Consider the following 19,016-nt stretch of genomic DNA (forward strand, 5'->3'; position numbering starts at 1 on the left):
TAAAATAGGGAATAGGGGTTTCATATTTCAGGTCCCCAAGTGAATTCTGTTTGGAAATCTGGCATATTTTTAGACAATTTTGGTAAAGCAATTTGGCGCAATTTCTCAAATCTCAACATTTTCTATATTAAGCTCTGACACTTTTTCAACCAGCACCTCCCAATATTTTGTGTCTGGTATCAATACCTCATCTCTAGCCCTTAGCTCATATCACTTAGCACAACAACAGTTGGGGAGCGTTCACACTACCGTCTGTGTCCGACAGGTAGTGTCCGCTCCTAGTGTCCACTCAAAATCTGGCACGGACATTAGGAGCGGATACTAGCTGTGTCCGTGACACCTGTCATTCACTTAAATGGCGATCGGGTGCGTTCTTTTGCACTCCGTGCCCTTCCTTCACTGTCCGCATGTAAAGATATAAATAAATGTGTGTGTGTATATATGTATATATATATATATATACACACATTACACACACACCCACCCAAGTAATGCAGCCAGGTTTCCCACACAGGCACACATTGCAATTGGTGTAATATTGTCCGTTGCAGCAAACCATGCAGTTGCTTTCATTTTCCTGCTGCAGAACATGACATGAAAGCTGCGCTGTGCTTGGCTCACACCTTTGTATCAGAATTTACTTTTTCTCTACAGTGTCACATAACAGATAACTTCTCTTAATAACTGAGTGGTGAGGTGCACATGTGTATATGTAGATAGAAAAAAATATATATGTGCCCAACAAAAAGTAAAAAAAAAAAATGGGATTCTTAAAAAAAAATAAATAAATAAATCTACTGGTACTTTTTTCTTTTTTTGTCAGTGCAGTTTTACCAGTTCTGTGACAGCAGTCACTTACTACGATGCTGCTCTTTTACTTCAAAAGGGTTCTTGTCTCTTCTGAAGGGTACAGGTCCCAAAATGGAGACCCAGGACAATTGTAAAAAGCACATCATTTGTATAGCAGGGTACAATTGCTCCATTTCGCCTTTCAGGCTTAACGAAAGTTCTGGTGACATGGCTTCAGGTCACACTAGAGTCGTGGCATCTTTACTATATTTGTTTTTGTATTGAAATCTTTTTGATGGCCACACGTCCATGTCAGAAACAGAGGAAACCCTGATGGATTGGCCATATTTGGCGAACAATGTCTACCTGCAATATGACTTCCATACTCAGTGACCAGTTTCCTAGTATATATAACAATACTAGTAGGTATATACACCATACCAGTAGATTCTCTGAAGCCACTTTAATTATCAGTTATGCCTGACGGATGCTATTGATGCAGGTTGATGTCTCTGCTTCTTGTGACAAGAGACAAACGTGATACATTAGCATACGTCTCTTCAATTCCCCTGGCGTATCATAGTTCTCCTTGTTATGCTAATGATCTTCTTTGGTGGGGCAGTGGTATCTCCACACAGCTTCCATCAGTTTTGTAATTCAATGCGTTCTTCATGATGATGGCTTTTACTGCAAATTCTCCTGATTCCCCCCAAGGGACCTGAAATAATGATTTAAATTCCCCTTATATTAATTAAATTAAAGTCTGCTTCACCACCTCGGGGGTTGCACACTTCATCTGCAATCTTCGTGTCCCGGCACAAATTTGTGTAGATCGCTTGTGATGGCTGCTGGAGGAACCTGCTGTAACCTTACTTGAGTTTCCACATTTTTTTTTTTAGTTCTTGTTTTATTCAAGAAGCACACATATATTTTTTACTATTGGATTGTCAATTTTTTAACTCAAAGGAGAGCTCCTGTGGTGTGTGTGGATTTGGCAATTGTTTGGTGCAGTGAGACTTATCACTTGGCTTCAGTTTTCAGAGAGCCATGGAATATATGAATGTGGAATTGTCTTAAAATGAAAAACCTATATTTAACTGTACTTGGATTCATAGGGTTTTGTTGTGCACTGAAGCTTTTAATGCGGCATAGAGACAGAAGAGAGTACATGCTTGAGTCTTAGCCTTGTAAATCATCCTTTTGAAGCTCAGTTAAATGGTTAAATGTTAGTGTAATTGTCATTATCTCTAAGCAATATGCAGAGAATTACACCACTCACAACAATATATAATCTAAAAAAGACAGTTATCGTGGTTGAAAAGTGTCCATGCTTAGTGGTGATGGCTTCCAAGTTTATTAATACACAAATCTGGGGAATCTGGAACCGTAAAACATCAAAACTAAATATGGAATATGATATTCATAAGACAGCCTCATTTCCCATTGCTTATACACAGTATCCACACACATATTGTACAGCATTATCCAGAGGTTATAATTTTAAATGGAGTGCCCTGATTGGCCTTCTCCTCTGAGTCAGAGCAGAGGCTTTACATGTTAATGACCTATGTTAGTATAGATTATCAATATCCGGTAAGAGGGGACCCAACACCCCCACCAATCAGCTGCCAGTCTTGCCCATTTTATAGAGCCAGAAGCAGAGAATTCTGTCCACTGTTCATGAATACTGAAGATAAAACTGGGTGCCTGGAGTAGAGACCCCACTCATTTGATATTGATGATCCATCCTGTGGATAGGTTGTCAATATGTAAAGCCCAAAAAGCAGATTTTAATTCTTATCCAGTATGCTCCTACTGTGCATTGAAGCGGTAATTCTACATCCACTGACCCAGACTATATCCCATGTGCACCCAGCTTCAGAGTCTTATGTCAAGTCCATCTTATGCCCAGCATAAACCTAAACATCTGTTACTTGTTTAGGAAGGTTACTTGAAATGAACTCCAAATGAGTATACTTTCCAAATATAGCATTTGCATTTTAATATGAAAATGGCCTTTCAGAAAAAAAAAATAATTTACATGCCCACATATTTAAATGAACCCCGAAATTGCTTTACTGCTCTGTAAACGGCATACACACAGGCTATGTGTCGGGCCGCAGGTGGGAATGTGGCAGAAGATTTAACTATTTTCATATTTTATTAACACAAGCCTGTTCAGCAGAATGTCACACCACATTAAATGGGAAATGGTATTGTGCACTCCAGATTACCTCTCCTTCTATCTGCTATCCATGCCATCAGTGTTCAGGAAACAAAGATGTGACAGTTTTATTTTCTTTCTCCTTACTCCATGCTATGTCTTCTTCCTGACATTACTGGGCCTTACCATGCAGTTTTTTTTGGGATGCTGTTTTGCTTATCAGATTAGATTGTATGCAGCCCTGTCCAAAGTGTGACTGCAGAGTACATAAAATCTTCCAGGATTTTGGTGAGTGGAAGGCCATTTTTACATGACAAGAGGTGTAAGGGTGCATTCACATGATGTAACATGCAGCGTGATCTGGCACGTATACGGCGTGTGAGAGTTTGCGCGCCGTAAACACTCCCATTGATTTCAATGGGAGTTAGGATCGTATACGCCGCGTTATTTTTCGACCGTGATTTTGTATAGGATCCTAACTCCCATTGAAATCAATGGGAGCGTTTACGGCGCGCAAACTCTCACACGCTGTATACGTGCCAGATCACGCTGGCATCATGTGAAGGCACCCTAACATGTTCATGTAAGGTGAACGCCACCTGTGTTCTAGATAATAAGGATTGGAGTGACACAAGTGTAGATCTTTTTTATGGTGTGATACTGGTCACTATGAGCATGCTCATCATTAGATTGTCTCGTAGCTCATAATGTCATTGTGATCAATAGTACAATGTACTGTTTACTTATTTGCATTGTCTGTTTACATGAAGACACAACACCAGTTTTCTTTATGCCATGTTCTTTATACCCGTGCATTGCACAGGCTGTGTAGTAGGAGGGTGCAAAAAAAACCTACACCTGTGCTGGGGTCCTGACTTGTGGCAAGCAGTCTGCAACCTAAACTCTCCTGTTTATGATGGAGGACAGCATATGCTGCAAACAGATGGCCCTCACTTCACAAAATCTGTACATCTTCATTTCAGCCAGTGATAAATATAGATGTGCCAAAACAATAAAGATAGAAAATCCCTTTGATGAACACATGCACAGGGGAGACAGACGAGGGGGCGTCTGCCTCTTACCCACTGTCCCGAATACTAGCAGAGCATGTCTGAAAATGTTACTACTAAATGAGGCTCATTTATAAATGCTGGTGAGAAGCAACATTGGTTCTGCTACTACTCACATTCCTGTAGTGTCATGTTATTGGTTGTACAGTGATGGAGCCTCATCTCATTCTATTAGTTCTATTGTCCCCCTTTCCTGAATTCAGATCACAAAAACTTAATTTATTAAACTGAATTGTAATCTTCTTGGATTGGGTCAAATACACATCAGCTGCATGCTGCTCTTTTGCGGCATGCCTTTTTAATTTAGATTATTTTTTTGCCTTGTATATAATTAATTTTTTTTCCCACTTACCCATTTCTCTTACCCTGAGGAGATCTAAAGTGGTCTTTCTACTGTAATTTTATATGTGGTGTAAATAAGTGTAAATAAGGCAAAGAATACTCCAATACAGGATAAAAAGAATTAGCAAGTGCCAGCTTTCTATTCAGCTTAGTGGCCAGAGTGATTTAGTACTTTTTTTAAAAAATATAGATAGTGATATGGAAAAGTAAAGTTTAAAAAAAAAAAAAATCACCAAAAGTTCTTTGAAAAATATGTTTGACATAAAAACTTTTTTTTTTTTTTTTTTTAAAAAAAAAAAACAACAAAAAACCTTTTTCTGGTGACACATTCCCTGACATACTTGCAAACTTGGCTTGGTTGAGCATGCATCGGCTTTCATTGCAGAGAGGAGAGTAAGCCAATGTCAGACACCCCAGGTGACAGGTTAGTTTCTGGTAGAACAAAGGATCAGGTATGTTAACAATGTATTATGTCCAAACATCCATATTTTTGTAACGTAATCTCTCAAGGGAGAGTCATGGGGAGGAGTCTCGCACCGCGGACGCTGCAGCTGAGTCAGCTGTGGAATCCACAGGAAGGGGGAGCATGTCGCGTTTTCCGCTACTAGCTAGTGGAAAAAGAAGTGAGCGGCTCCCATTGAAATCGTTTTTGAGGCAGATTCTTTGTCAAAATCTGCTGCCAAAAAACTCTGTGTGAACTAGCCCTTACACATAAGAGTTGTTGAGGCCTGTGAAATTCTGCTGATTTTTATTCTGTAGGGAGTCCTCGAGGTTGGGCTACTTAGAATTTAAGTGTTTTGTAATGTAAGAAGTAATGCATTAATACATTAATAAGCTCTGTTAGGTATTACAGGATAAGAAAAAAAACAGCGGCACCCCTATTAATCTTTGAAGAGTCTGTAGTCTCTGCACTACTTACCAAGCACAGTGCTGTATGTTGTGTAGTAGCTGTGCTTAGTCCACTTCAAGTATATAGGGCTGAACTGTAATACTGAGGTGCAAACAGACCAGACCACTGCTGAACAATATTGACACTTGGCCTGTGACTCTAAAGCAGCACTCTAACATTAATTCAGCTAATCTGTGGGTGTCCCTGATGTCAGACCCACTCCCATATTCCAAAGATAAGTGTTCGATGTTTTAGTCTTGGAAACCCCTTTAAAAATAAAAGCTGAAGGAATGTATGGTGTCATTAAGAACTCCCTTATTAAATTCTGTGGAAACTCAAATCCTAAGTTGAAAAATCGTTTTTTTCTTCTGAACTTTTGCTTGTTTTACTAACTGCCCCAGCTGTCTTTGCATAGCCCTTGTTTGTGTGTATGCGCAGGTATATTGCTTTATTTTGTGTACTGTGCTATCAATAGTCTCTCTAAAAATATATGATATACAGGGAAAGCCACATTTCTGAATCCCGGATAGAATAAAGTTTTGCACTTTTTTCATGTTTTTTTTTCTGTTATTACTGCACATGTTCTCTTGCATATTGCCAAGCTATGTCCACTAACCTTGCGTGGTAATACACCATGACAAGCCTGCATGCCAGGAGAAGCCTAGTAAAGGCAGACCAGTCTGTAATTAATTACATCACATTATTTTCATCTTGCCTCCCGTCACAATGAGTTTTATCAAATTTTCCTCTTTGGGCCTCTTCAGAGAGTGGGCCAAATCTGTTAAAACTGTAAAGAAAAAGAAAAAATGAAACTCTTGATCGCATTATGCCTTAAAAAGAATAAAAATAAGTTACCTGCAATGTAAGTGTTATTTTTAAGAGCTCCACATCCATATTCCATTAATAGAGGCCTGCAAGAATTCCAGCTGGATGCAGCAGCATAATCAATGATCAATTAACTTAAAACGCCTGCCTGCCTGCTCGTATTAGGAGGTGCTTTCCCCGATCCAGCTTTGTGATTAACCATCCAGACACACTGTAAGCTCTGCAATCTTTCATAGCTTAAACACTCTGCTCTCCTACAAATGTAAATTTAAGACTGCACATTTTATTTTGCAAGGGTAGCGAAAAAGTAGCTTTTTATACTTTGCCCCACTTACAATACTAATGTTTTAAAGCGAGCCATCAGGCTTCCTGGATATAAGGCTCATTTGCCTTGGTATATACGTGCCAACTACGTGTTTACCCTCTTTCTCCACTAGCAGTTTAGTAATTTGTACTATATAATCATACGGTTTTTATCGTACTGAAACTCAGCTGTCCATGAGCTGACTTCCCGGTGAGCCTTTTATAGACTGCAGAATGCATCAATCTGCAGCAATGATTGGAAAGGAGGCATGTCTTAGACTACCTTGATGTCCATATAGGCACTGCAGATGAGTTATGTAGTCAAGTTTCTCAGTTCTGTCTTACTAAAGCTGAGCTAAAAAGCAGCCAAGCAGAAAACACTACAAAAAAAATGGCAAGTACTATCCCTTGTAGTATATTTGATTTCCTGACTTTCCTAGTTAAAGGAAACCTTTCAGCATAAAATGCTGTGATACATATGGGCAGCATATCACACATATAGGTTTATAGCCCGGTAGCCAAAAAGGCGCAAAAAATGTGGTGAAAAAAATGCGGATACAGTTTAAGTCCAGTGAATGTATAAAGGCTGCTGTGTGTGAATACACCAAACTTTTAAGCTTTTTCTGCTGTACTTTTTTATTTATAGTGTACTTCTAGCTGATTTAGTGACTTGAAACAAAGACCTGCAGGTCATCTCATTTGTTTTTATCGCCAAATTACTTTAAAGGGTTTATTGCATCCCAAGTAGTGGACTCGCCTATACAATGTTCATATGTAGAGATGAGCGAGTAGTATTCGATTGAGTAGGTGTTCGATTAAATACTACAGTATTCGAAATACTCGTACTCGGTCGAATACCATGCGGTAAACACAGTAAAAATTCGATTTCTCTCCCACCTTTCCTGGCGCTTTTTTTTTACACCAATAATAGAGATGAGCGAGTAGTGAAATATTCGAAATTCGATTCGAGTAGACCTCAATATTCGACTATTCGTTTGAATATCGAATCCCATTATAGTCTATGGGAAAAACATGCTCGTTTCAGGGAAACCAAAATTCGACCAATTGGAGTCACCAAGTCCACAATGACACCTCAGGAAATTATGCCAGCACTTCTGGAATGCAACTGGGACAGCAGGGGAAGCATGTCTGGGGGCATCTAACACGCCCAAGTCCTAGTATTATTATTATTGCTGCTACGACTGCTATTGATTTAGCCAGCCAATGACTATACGTTTTTTTCCAATGCCTACGTTGTCCTAGTTCCTGTCCCACCTCCCCTGCATAGTTATTGGTGTAAAAAAAAGCGCCAGGGAAGGTGGGAGGGGAATCGAATTTTAACTGCGTTTACCGCATGGTATTTGACCGAATACAAGTATTTCGAATACCGTAGTATTCAATCAAATACCTACTCGATCGAATACTACTCTCTTATCTCTAACCAATAACTATACAGGGGAGGTGGGACAGGAACTAGGACAATGTAGGCATTGGAAAAAAACGTATACAGTAGAGATGAGCGAGTAGTGAAATATTCGAAAATTCGATTCGAGTAGACCTCAATATTCAACTATTCGATTAAATGCCTACTTGATCGAATACTACTCGCTCATCTCTATTCTTATGGTATAACTGGGCATATAGATAAGGATTGTCCTGCTGCTACCTCTTCAAATGGGATCAGAAAGTCAAAGGGAAATAAACGGCAGCTGCAGACACAAACCAAGACTGCAGATTATTAACGACTTATTCTGTTGAAAATGTATAATGTTACTCATAACGTTCTCCCAGGGACCAAATATTCCCCCTAAACATTAGATTTCTCTACCTTCCATGTTCAAAATACTGCTATTACCAGGAGGAAGACCTATGCCACACTTATATTCATAGATCTGCAGTATTTCAGCATTTTATTTTTTTTTTAAAGTTGTGTTTATAGTACAGTTTGTAATTTCTAATACTAGTATAATAGTTTGACAGTGCAGACTTAGAGCATCTGAAGATGTGCCAGGTTATGAGAGTGGCTGATGCTGAATAATAGCCTATGGCTGTACCTGATTTATCTATCTAGTCTAAGCTCATACACCAGCATTAGTTGGCATATTGTCACAATGTAAGCCTACTGGTTTTCACTAAGCCCCATCACTTTGGCAGATAAGGCTGAAAAGTGCTTAAAACACACAATAAATGTGGTACACCATATGTAGGCCATTTTACGGCACAGATTAGGACACAGGTCTAGCTTATTTAGCTTAGTAAATCTGTTCCATTGTTGGAGCCTTTCGTCATGTTGATATGACATGGATCTAAACAATATTATGACCTTGAGTATAGCTTCACTATCATCCAGTCTCCCCATGGATTGCAATTCCATTTTGACCAGTGCGCTTGCCACTTGGAGTTTATGAAACTAAGTTGTTATAGTTTCCACCGTTGTGATGGAATACAAAAGCGGCAGTCAGTTGGGAAATCAGGATTAGTAATTGTAGTGTTTTATAAAGCATTTCAGAAATGAGTCACTATTCTTTCCTTCCGTCTTGTGACTTCTGGGATATATGAGCTGTGGGCAGGATTGATGTTTTTAAAAAACACTTATAAAGTGTGTTTTGATCAGTAAAATACCGATTGAACGGGAGCACCATGCTTTACCTGCATTACAAGCTGGTCATGAGATACAGTGATGGATTCTTTCCAGTGTACCAGGTACCTTCCCGTTCATCTAATGATCCCTTTAATTACATCCCTTTTGAAAATCTTCTAAGTGAAATGGATTAGCAAATCTGAGGAACCATATGGGTCAGATTGCAATTCTGGAACAGTCACCTGTGCTTTGGAATGAAGGGGATGGGGGTTAGCAGTCTCTGTGACATAGTCGAATCTTCTGTGTTCTGAGTTGGCAGGCTCAGTGGGATTATCAGCATGTATTGTGCGGGTACTTAATACAAACTGGCCACTCTGCTACAGCACGTATACATCAATTATAATGCTGCATAATACTTTAAACAAATCTCTGCCAACCCACTTGTTTCTCCTCTCATCTTGCTGTCCCTGGCATGTTTTCTCCTCTCCCTTTCTTTCTTGCTGCCTCTTTCCATTATTCTCTTTGCATCCTGTTTCCAGCTCGACTCCTTTTTTTTCTCTCCCCATCATCACTTCTCTCTTCCTCTCTCCCTCCCTTTCTCCTTGTTGTGCCAAGTTGTGTAGCTGCTCGATGAAACTCCAGCTTCTCAGTCTTAAATCAACTCCCACAGACAATAAATCCTACAGGCTGAAATTGTATGATAGGAGATAGAAATGACTGGTTGCATTTAAGATGTAATATTGCAAATTGGCTGCATTAGCAGATGTTCAGCTGCTTCTACTGGAAGGGGTTAGATCAGAATCTCTTTGTATAATGGCGGTACATTCTAAAAGCAGAGTACATCCAGGCATTACACAGTAAGGAGCTTCCACTTTATTTTCCATTAAAGCTGCAATCCACTAAGTTTTTGTGAGCTGAGTCCTCAACGCTGCTTCTAGTGGTGAGGATCAGTCTGCAATTTCTCCCCATTGTACTACTCTCACCTATATGAATAGTCTATATAATAATGTAATACAAATTGTCTGTAATGATGGGTTGCCGGTCTCGGAACATCTTATAATCTCAACCTGTGAAACACCACAAGCACAACATCAAAATTGTTTCTAGAGTCAATGCAGTTCTCCAATATCTGTTTACAGGTAGTCCTACTCCTTGCTGACATTAGCGTAATATCAATACACTAGGATATACTTGGCTGCAGTGACAAGATGGATGAGAGTAGCATATTGGCTTTTCATTAGGTAGTCATATGCAGTGTTACTGTTTTAATGACACAATTAAAGTACTGTCTTGTAACAGTCTTTTGTCTACATTGTTTCCGGGGTAAAATAATAGGCTAATAGCTTGAATAACATCTTTTCCCAATCACAATGACCTCAATCATGGCTGTAAAACCTAATGGAAAGAAGCAGCTGTAAATGTATCTTTTATCAATTAAACATTGTACTTGAATACTCTTTCCTCTAAAAGTGTTTATTGTGTGTGTATATAATTTATTCTTTTACTATATCCATCAGCAGGAAATATTCATTGACAGGTCTGTAAATATTTCCACCAAGATCACATTCTGATGTCAGAAGCTGATGGTTATACCGAGATGAGTGGTTTTACATAAACTGTGTACTTTGGGTGCTATTACACATAGTGGTAGTGAACACAGATCGTGCACCCAGATTACTGCTGTTTGGCAGGCTGTGTACGTATTTGCCGTTGTTTCAAGTTGCAAGTACAGCTAGGTATAATGGGAGCAGAAAATCGAAGGTTCTGTGAAAAGTGTTGCGGGAAAAAACGCAATGTGTTTTTTTTGTTGTTTTAGTTTTTGCTGTGGTCCGCTATGTAGGGCCTTAGCCTTAAAATATTTTACACAGTGTTGCATCTCACACCCTTTTATATTCTTATTCTGTGAAATAGTATAATACAAGATGTTGCAGAGCTTTGATATGAACTTCCTAACCTTTTTCGTGAAAATCACTGGAGGACAAATCTTTCCAATAGAAGATTCTGCAGCAGCTCTGAGGTGTCTGACTAAGCCTATCCATAGTTGATCCTGTATCACAGTAGTGTAGTAGCAAATGCTATGCTGCTTTTCTTGGTGCTACACTCAAAATATTTAGATATTTAGAACCACTTTTTCAGCTGCACATGCGGCCCTGTCTGCTTAAAAAGAGGTTAGTGATTTTATTACCCCATAGACCAGAGGTCCTCAAACTTTTAAAACAGGGGGCCAGTTCGCTGTCCCTCAAACCACTGGAGGGCTGAAATATAGTTTCAAAAAAAAAAAATTAAGATTATATGTTCCACAGTAGCACCCCCCACAGCATTATATACGCTCCACATCAGCCCCCCACAGTATAATATGCTCCACAGTACGCCCCACACACACACAGTATTATTTGTGCCTCAGTACCGCCCCACTGTATTATATGCTCCTCAGTACGCCCCCCACCCCACTGTATTATATGCTCCTCAGTACACCCCCCACCCCACTGTATTATATGCTCCTCTGTACAACCCACACAATCACACACACACTCTATTATAATTACCCATGAAGAGCCGCCGCACATCCTCCTCCTTCAGAATGCAAGCGCGATGACGTCATCGCGCCTGCGTCGGGGCAGAGGTTACTCTCTGCAGTCAGTATAGGCTGAGCAACCACGGCCTACACTGATGGCTGGTTGTATGTGCATTTGCATATACAAATGAAAGCAGCGATCCACTCACTATCGGGGAATCAGATTCCCCGTTAGTGAGCGATCCAGGTGACGGCGCGCGAGCCACATGCGGCGGGCCGGATAAATGCCCTCGGCTGGCCGCAGTTTGAGGATTGAGGACCCCTGCCATAGACTGTGTTTGTGTGATATATATAATGGGTTTCCGCTGGTTTTATACTGAAACCGACAGAAAAAATCCTCCTTGCAGGATTTTTCTCTCCTCCGATTTTAAGTGGAATCCTATGGAGACTCTAGTGCAGATGTGATCCTAGCCTTACATCTTGTAAGACAAAGTGGTATGTTCTTAGTTTCCTCTGGAATTTTTTAGTCTCAGAATAAAACCATTCTTTAAAAATTAAATTATAGACTTGGTAAATGAAATGGCATTGTGTTCTGCCAGACATGTTTAAATCAGCAGTAATGGTATATATTGGGTTTGCTTTTTATCTGATGATAATCTTGAAGACAGTTCTTGGCATCTGGGCTGCTCCTCTAGTGGAGAGATGGAGTATATAGTCACTAATGCTTCTCGGGAGTAATTAGCATCTCTGTCCGTTCCCATCCATCACTCTGCCTTCTCTCCACCTGCTGGGGACTATGTCATTTCCAAGTTATTTTTGCTGAGGTTATAGAGGACGGTTTTGACAAGGAGAGGCTGTACCCAAGAACTGCCTGGTGATGGACATTTTTTTTCCTTTGAGCCGAGCTTTAACATTGCACTGAATTTGCATTATTAAAGCGAGGTTTCTTTTCGGCATTTATTACATATTACACAAAATGTTGTGAGGCAACCATTATTAGGATATACTGTTAAATAGGGGAGAGCATGTTATTGCTTTTACTCCTGCTAAGACAGGGTGCCGCAGCAATAAACTAACACAACTGTTAGTGATATCACAATGAAATCTGTATTGCATGCAGTGTTTGTTCATGCCTGTGCTATGAGCAATTTTCTGTGTTTTAATAACGTTGATCGTATGGAGAAATATATGTGTGCATGGTGGTTGTGGATCTATTGCATACATACTTTAGTTGTACTAGAGTTGACATGTATTGTTCACATAAGTCTCTGGTCTTGTTTGCATATTCCTAAAATATATATATATTTATTTATCTTGTTATACAGATCTGGTCTAAATTTGAGGAGCAGCACGTAGAAGAAGTAGTTGCTGTGGTGGAGGAGAAGGAAAGAAACGCAAATTACAAGCCTGTCCTGGTTACCGAGATCACAGATGAGCTGCACTTTTATGTTCAGGATGTAGAAACAGGTAAGGGTCTCCCTTTTTCATATAGTCTTGCTTTTGTTACACAAGCATAACATCCTGTTCTATCTCCTGGCTCTGGGATGAGACCGTTCATTGTAAACTTTCTTCTTTGCCTTCACATTCTCACTGTGCCAGTTTATAGGCTCATAAATTCAAGGCACCGCTGCTGTTGGCTAGGCACAGAATTCATTAAACTCATTAAGTGAACTTTGGGTGCAATATTAGTGCAATACATAACTGTGACACATGGCTAGAAAGAATTCCAGGAAAGGTCATTTCTGTCATTGGCAAAAACATTTTAATATCAAGGAAAAGGACATATGTACATTAAACTAATCGGTTATATTTCTGTAAGGACAGAGCACTTATGATGTTTTGCACTGTAGTTAATTTAAACCATATGCCTTTGAGGCATGTAGAGGGAATATCAATGAACTGCTTTTCCTAAACAATTTTTCATATTGCTCCCCTGTCTTATGACATTTAAATAGACTTTCCAGTGGCTGGTGCTATAGATTAAGTTCTCCCACAGTTGGCCCAAAAATTCTTTTTACACCATCAGTGTAAGGAATTACTAACATGATTGAAAATGTTTTTATTCCCCCTAACTTTTTTCTGTCTGCACATTTGCTGTAAGGTTCTTACGAATGCTGTATTTACCAAATCTTTTATTTAAAATTAAAAAAAAAACTTTTCTAGTTCACTAAATTCTATTGATGTAAAATGCAGGTAAGATGCAGCTCTGCCCTTTTAGATGCATTGTAGTGATACAAAAGTAACTTTTCTGTGATGGAGTATATTTTACAATTGAAAGAAGGCACTGACCTGGCCAATTTTTGTTAGACTTGCAAAATTTGGAACTTTTGTCTGCACAACTCTTTAATCCTTTAATGCAAAATTATATATGTGGACATCACCAATATCTATTTACTGCATGATACTTTTCTGCCAGTTAGTGTAGACAAGTGAAAGATCCCAGCAGACCCCTGAAATTAGCGCTGATTCCTTTTCTCTCCCTGTCAGCCCAGCAAGGTGATGACTGTGGCTAGCTGGGATATAATAAGTGAGTACCATGGAATACATTTGATATGCTCTAAGGCCCCATCCAGACGACTGTGGTGTGGGTCAGTGTGCTATCTTTGTATTTTAAGGGTAGCACACTGACCCATTCTTTTCTACGGGCCCGTACACACGACCGTGAATTTCATGGTCCTGTAAGCGGGCTGACAGTCTGGGCCGCATCAGATAGAACAGGTCCTATTTTGTGGCCCTATTCATTCAATGAAAGGAGCCATGGAACCACGGCGCGTGCATGGGCGGCACACAGGGACAACTTCATGTCCCCCATTTGCAGCCTGTGCTTTTAATACATGGCAGAAAAGTTGCAGCACAGCCAACTGCAACTGGTCTAACAGATGTGTGTTTTACATGACTTAGCAGTAAATTATGCTCTGGAAAATAAAAACAATTCCTTAATTGGACTGAAAAAATTAAAAGAAAGGGCAGATTCCACATACATCTACAGAATTAAAAAGAAAAGATTTCATTAAAAATGTGTTATATATCTCCACACTCAACTTGTCCTCTCCTTTATTTTAATGGTGACTACTGTAAAAAGATCATGAGGTCAACAATGGTGAAAGATGACAAGAAAAGTGCATAGAAACTGAAAAAAAAGACATTTTTTATTTTCTTTTTGCGTGCAGGGACCATGATAGAGCCTCAGCTTTTCAAACCTGGATGAAGAGTTCTTGTAGGCTCTGATATGCCCCATTGTACTTGAACCCTGTTGGGCTATTTCTAAAAAGTGCTTTGTCAAGGAAATGTCACATCTATTGGGGAAATATAGAATTCCTGGTATGTCAGTGTGCAGGGATTATCAAGAACATAGTACTAAACATGGTATTAATAAATCCTTCCAATGTCTTTATTTTATAGGACAACATTAGCAGTAGAGATGAGCAAACACTGTTCGGATCAGCTGATCCGAACAGCACGTTCCCATAGAAATGAATGGAAGCACCTGTGACGCTGACTTTGCCGGCGGCCGACCGGCGTCACAGGTGCTTCCATTCATTTCTATGGGAGCGTGCTGTTCGGATCGGCTGATCCGAACAGTGTTCACTCATCTCTACTGCTAATGTTCGCTCATCTCTAATTAACAGCATTATTGTCATCTGGTCCATTACAGTCTAGTATAAAAAGAAAATTGTGAGAGCACCACCAGGTGTTAAATCTTTCTAGGCTGACAAATACCAGACATAGATGAAGGTGGCAGTAACCATCTGGACATTTAGACCCCTACATAGGTTGTATGCAGGGGTGAACCTGCCCCTTTCGCCGCCCGAGGCGGACGACAGAAACCCTTCCCCCCCCCCCCCGGGAGGAGGGGGCATGACGGAGGTGGCCTCCCCAATCCACCGCTCGGTGCTAAGCCAGTCCAGGACAGCTTGTCCTGGACTGGCTTAGGTAAGAAAAAATGCCGCCCTCCCTGGTGCCCTGACATAGCGCCGCCTGAAGCGGTCGCCTCATGGGAGGTGCGGCGCTGGTTGTGTGTATGAGGCTATAGATAAGAATGTGATATCTGTTAAAATATGGTTGTGTTCTTGGAACCTAAGACCAGTCATCTTTGTTTATACCACATGTAAAGGTGTGACAAGAGGGTCATTCATTTATATATCGCAGACATGTCTAGAAACCCAATAGACCACAGGAGAGGCGTGTTTAGTGTCAACTGATAACTGTGATATCTGATGTCATCATCCCAGCCCACATTTAGAATTAGCCACTGGTGGTCCAAAGATAAACAGCTGATGTCATTCCCCTGGCTACTGCAGTAGAGGCTGCGAGGGGCTGTAGCGTAGCACTCAGCTGACTGCTGACTCTCTGTTCACCATATCCATGTAGGAAATCCTTTTTGTTTCCCTATTGCTGAGCAACCTCAGTCACCTGATCAATGCTGTTGATGAGCCTATTTTATATGAGTAAACACACTATGCTCAGATGTCCCCCTATCTTAGTATATAATCAATAGTAATTGCTCATCCACTCTATTAATTCTGAGTAAAACAACGTTACTAGATTGTTAAATATCACCATAATGCATAGTATATATTCTCCCTAGTTAACTCTTCATAATCTTTATGGATCACTGACAATGTGTCATAAATTTAGACTACCACTGTGTACCGAAACGTTGTGCTTTTTCATTATGCTGCAGCAATAAAGAGATTTTGGCTATACACCGTTCTCTGCTTCAAGTATTGAACATACTTCATAGATGTAACATTTTGTCTGTTTTCTCTGCAGAGGAAAGAACGTGACCTTTCCCTATTCAAACCTTTTTCTTATGCACTGTGCTCCTCCTTGTTTAATTTTTTTAATTAGTCTCGTTTAATTAAGGCGACATTATTAGTTGAACAGAAAGAGGTCCACGTTGCCTTGGGCTGTAATAAACTCACAGCATCTTTCCTCTTCTGTGATAATAGTCTCCAGTTTGATGGCAAATGAGAGGTATCTGTTGTGCTGTGTATGGTGGCACAACTAAAATGAGGGGGTTAGGAACTCTCAAGAGAGGTATAGGGCTGAGACAGTTATATTCAAACTCAGACCCCCAGGGGACATCTGGCATGATCTAATTGAGACATAAAATGTAGGATGCGGGGAGGATTGATATTAAAAATGAAGCAATTAATTGAAGAGTCTAAAATATCAGCTCTGCTTGTGTTTTTTTTCCAGTGTTTTACTTTGTCTACATTTTAATGTAGAGATAAAAAATAATTTTACATGCGCACATATATGTGTATATAGATTATATGTGTGTGCATATTATGTAATAAAACAGTGATAATGATTTTAATGGGTGATCTTCTGAACCTACTCATCACTTCTGTGGTCTTTACACTGTGGTGTTCCCTGAAAAATTATGGAGGCTAAGGTTTTTCTTTAAAGGGAATCTACGACCTCCACAAAGCATACTCAGCTGCCACTGCCCTGTTACAGAGCACATTACAGTGATAAACAACATATTTTTGTTATGGTAACTATTGTAGAGTTAGGGGACGTTCACACTACCGTCTGTGTACGACAGGTAGTGTCCGCTCCTAGTGTCCATTCAAAATCTGGCATGGACATTAGGAGCGGGACACTAGCTGTGTCCGTGACACTTGTCATTCATTTAAATGGCGATCGGGTGTGTTTTTTGCACTCCATGCCCTTCCTTTACTGTCCGCTTGTAAAGATGTCCGACTTTTCAAGCGGACAGAAAAACCCGACATGTAGGTTTTTTCTGTCCACTTGAAAAGTCGGACATCTTTACAAGCGGACAGTGAAGGAAGGGCACTGAGTGCAAAAGAACGCACACGATCACCATTTAAATGAATGACAAGTGTCACGGACACAGCTAGTGTCCGCTCCTAATGTCCGTGAGAGATTTTGAATGGACACTAGGAGCGGACACTACCTGTCGTACACAGACGGTAGTGTGAACGCCCCCTTAGAGAGAAAAAAGGGTTGAAGTTTTATGCAAATAAGTCAATTGGGGCATCGGCAGCTGACCACTCAGACCACAGCCATCTCTTATCTGCACCTCTGTGCAGTGAGAGTTAGAAATCACCAATCCTACTTGAGCAACAAGAGAACCAGCTGCCAAATCTACAAAAGTTACTCTTTAAGGTTGTGGTAGCCGTTTCTGTGCTTGGGGGAGGTGGTAGACTCCATTTAAGAGCAATTTTAGTTGATTTACAGACAAGTGTTCCCTAATTTATTGTTGAATAGGTAATTCAAGGGGTTGTTCCATGACCAATTTGAGGCTCCCTGCTTCGGTCCTCTCCCTGAACCAGTGTTAAGAGCCACTGTGGTGGACTTGACATGTTCAAACATATATATGGCGTTCATGGGAAATATATAGCCATTGTTTACCCCAACAGCAATTGAATGTTACTTTTTTTTTTTCTTTCTTTTTTTTCTGTTGTTAAAATGTTGGTTAGATAAAAAAAAAACAAAAAAAAAACATATCAAGTATGATTTTTATAAAAGAAGAAAATTTTCTTTTATGATATAATGTAAATATGAAGTATATTATTTTTCCTCTTTATATACACTTTTGACCTTGACGGTTTTACTTTATAGTTTCAACACTAAAAGTTTGGGATTAAAGTTATTGCTGAACTTATGACCATGAATTTTTATTCTTCGCTTATGACCTTTAAACCAAAAGACTTAACACATGCCACATAAATATATGGCTTACATCTGCAACTAGAGATTTAATAAATTTTTAACTCAATAGTTTAATTATTTAGTGGTTTAGTTCCTTAAATATTAATGCTACCTCTTATAAGTTGTCTAAAGAGTGGAGCAACACTGTAAATGAGTACATTTACCTCCTATAAAAGACAAAAAGAAAATCTGTAACGGGCCGTTACATTTATTCCCTTAACATATCATTGTGATCTTTGAATATGATCAAAATGTGTCAAGAATGAGAATCTGTCAGGATTCATTTCTGTAAGCACCCATTGTCTTCCATTGTGAAACTTTTTCTGAAACTGTATTTAGTAAGTAAAGCAAATTATTACTTCTAAAGGGGTTGTCCCATCTCAAACATCTTATCTATAATGGTAGCATAAGCAAACTGAAGACTTTTCCTAAATGTATCGCTTTAGAAATGCTGCTTTTTTTGCCTGCTATGTGAACTTATTCCTCCTATTGTTTACACAGCGTTTCCACTCACTGTTATCTACAGCTCTGCAGGACAGTCAGTTCAGCTAATTACAGTTTGCTGATAAAGTCCTCACTGTTATCTCTCTCTGTCAATGCACAGATAACATGGAGTCAGTTCTTTACAAGCATGTGCATATTATCTGATCTGCATTTATATCAGATTTCTAGTAATCATAAGTATTGTGATGCTTCATAGTGTCCTGTTAAGCAATCTGGGAGAATGGGGGGGGGATACAGGAAGTGAGAAGAAGAGACAGCAGGAAAAGCTGCTGGAACAGGAAGATGGGTAAACCCTTTTAACACATGCTTATTTAAAAAAAAAAAAAATTATCAATTTCTTTCAACTCATT

General features: G+C 39.6%; 1 protein-coding gene across 2 annotated transcripts in view; it reads left to right on the top strand.

Annotated features, from left to right (window-relative positions):
• The window catches only part of SND1 (staphylococcal nuclease and tudor domain containing 1), a 437,816-nt gene that overhangs the window by 373,487 nt on the left and 45,313 nt on the right, over positions 1–19,016 (top strand). For both annotated transcript variants that reach the window (XM_075273874.1, XM_075273875.1), the window contains exon 18: positions 12,804–12,945. In XM_075273874.1, the coding sequence (XP_075129975.1) occupies positions 12,804–12,945 (142 nt within the window). The remainder of the gene's footprint in view (positions 1–12,803; positions 12,946–19,016) is intronic.

This window comes from Leptodactylus fuscus, chromosome 5 (assembly GCF_031893055.1).
Source record: "Leptodactylus fuscus isolate aLepFus1 chromosome 5, aLepFus1.hap2, whole genome shotgun sequence".
Classification (NCBI taxonomy): domain Eukaryota; kingdom Metazoa; phylum Chordata; class Amphibia; order Anura; family Leptodactylidae; genus Leptodactylus; species Leptodactylus fuscus.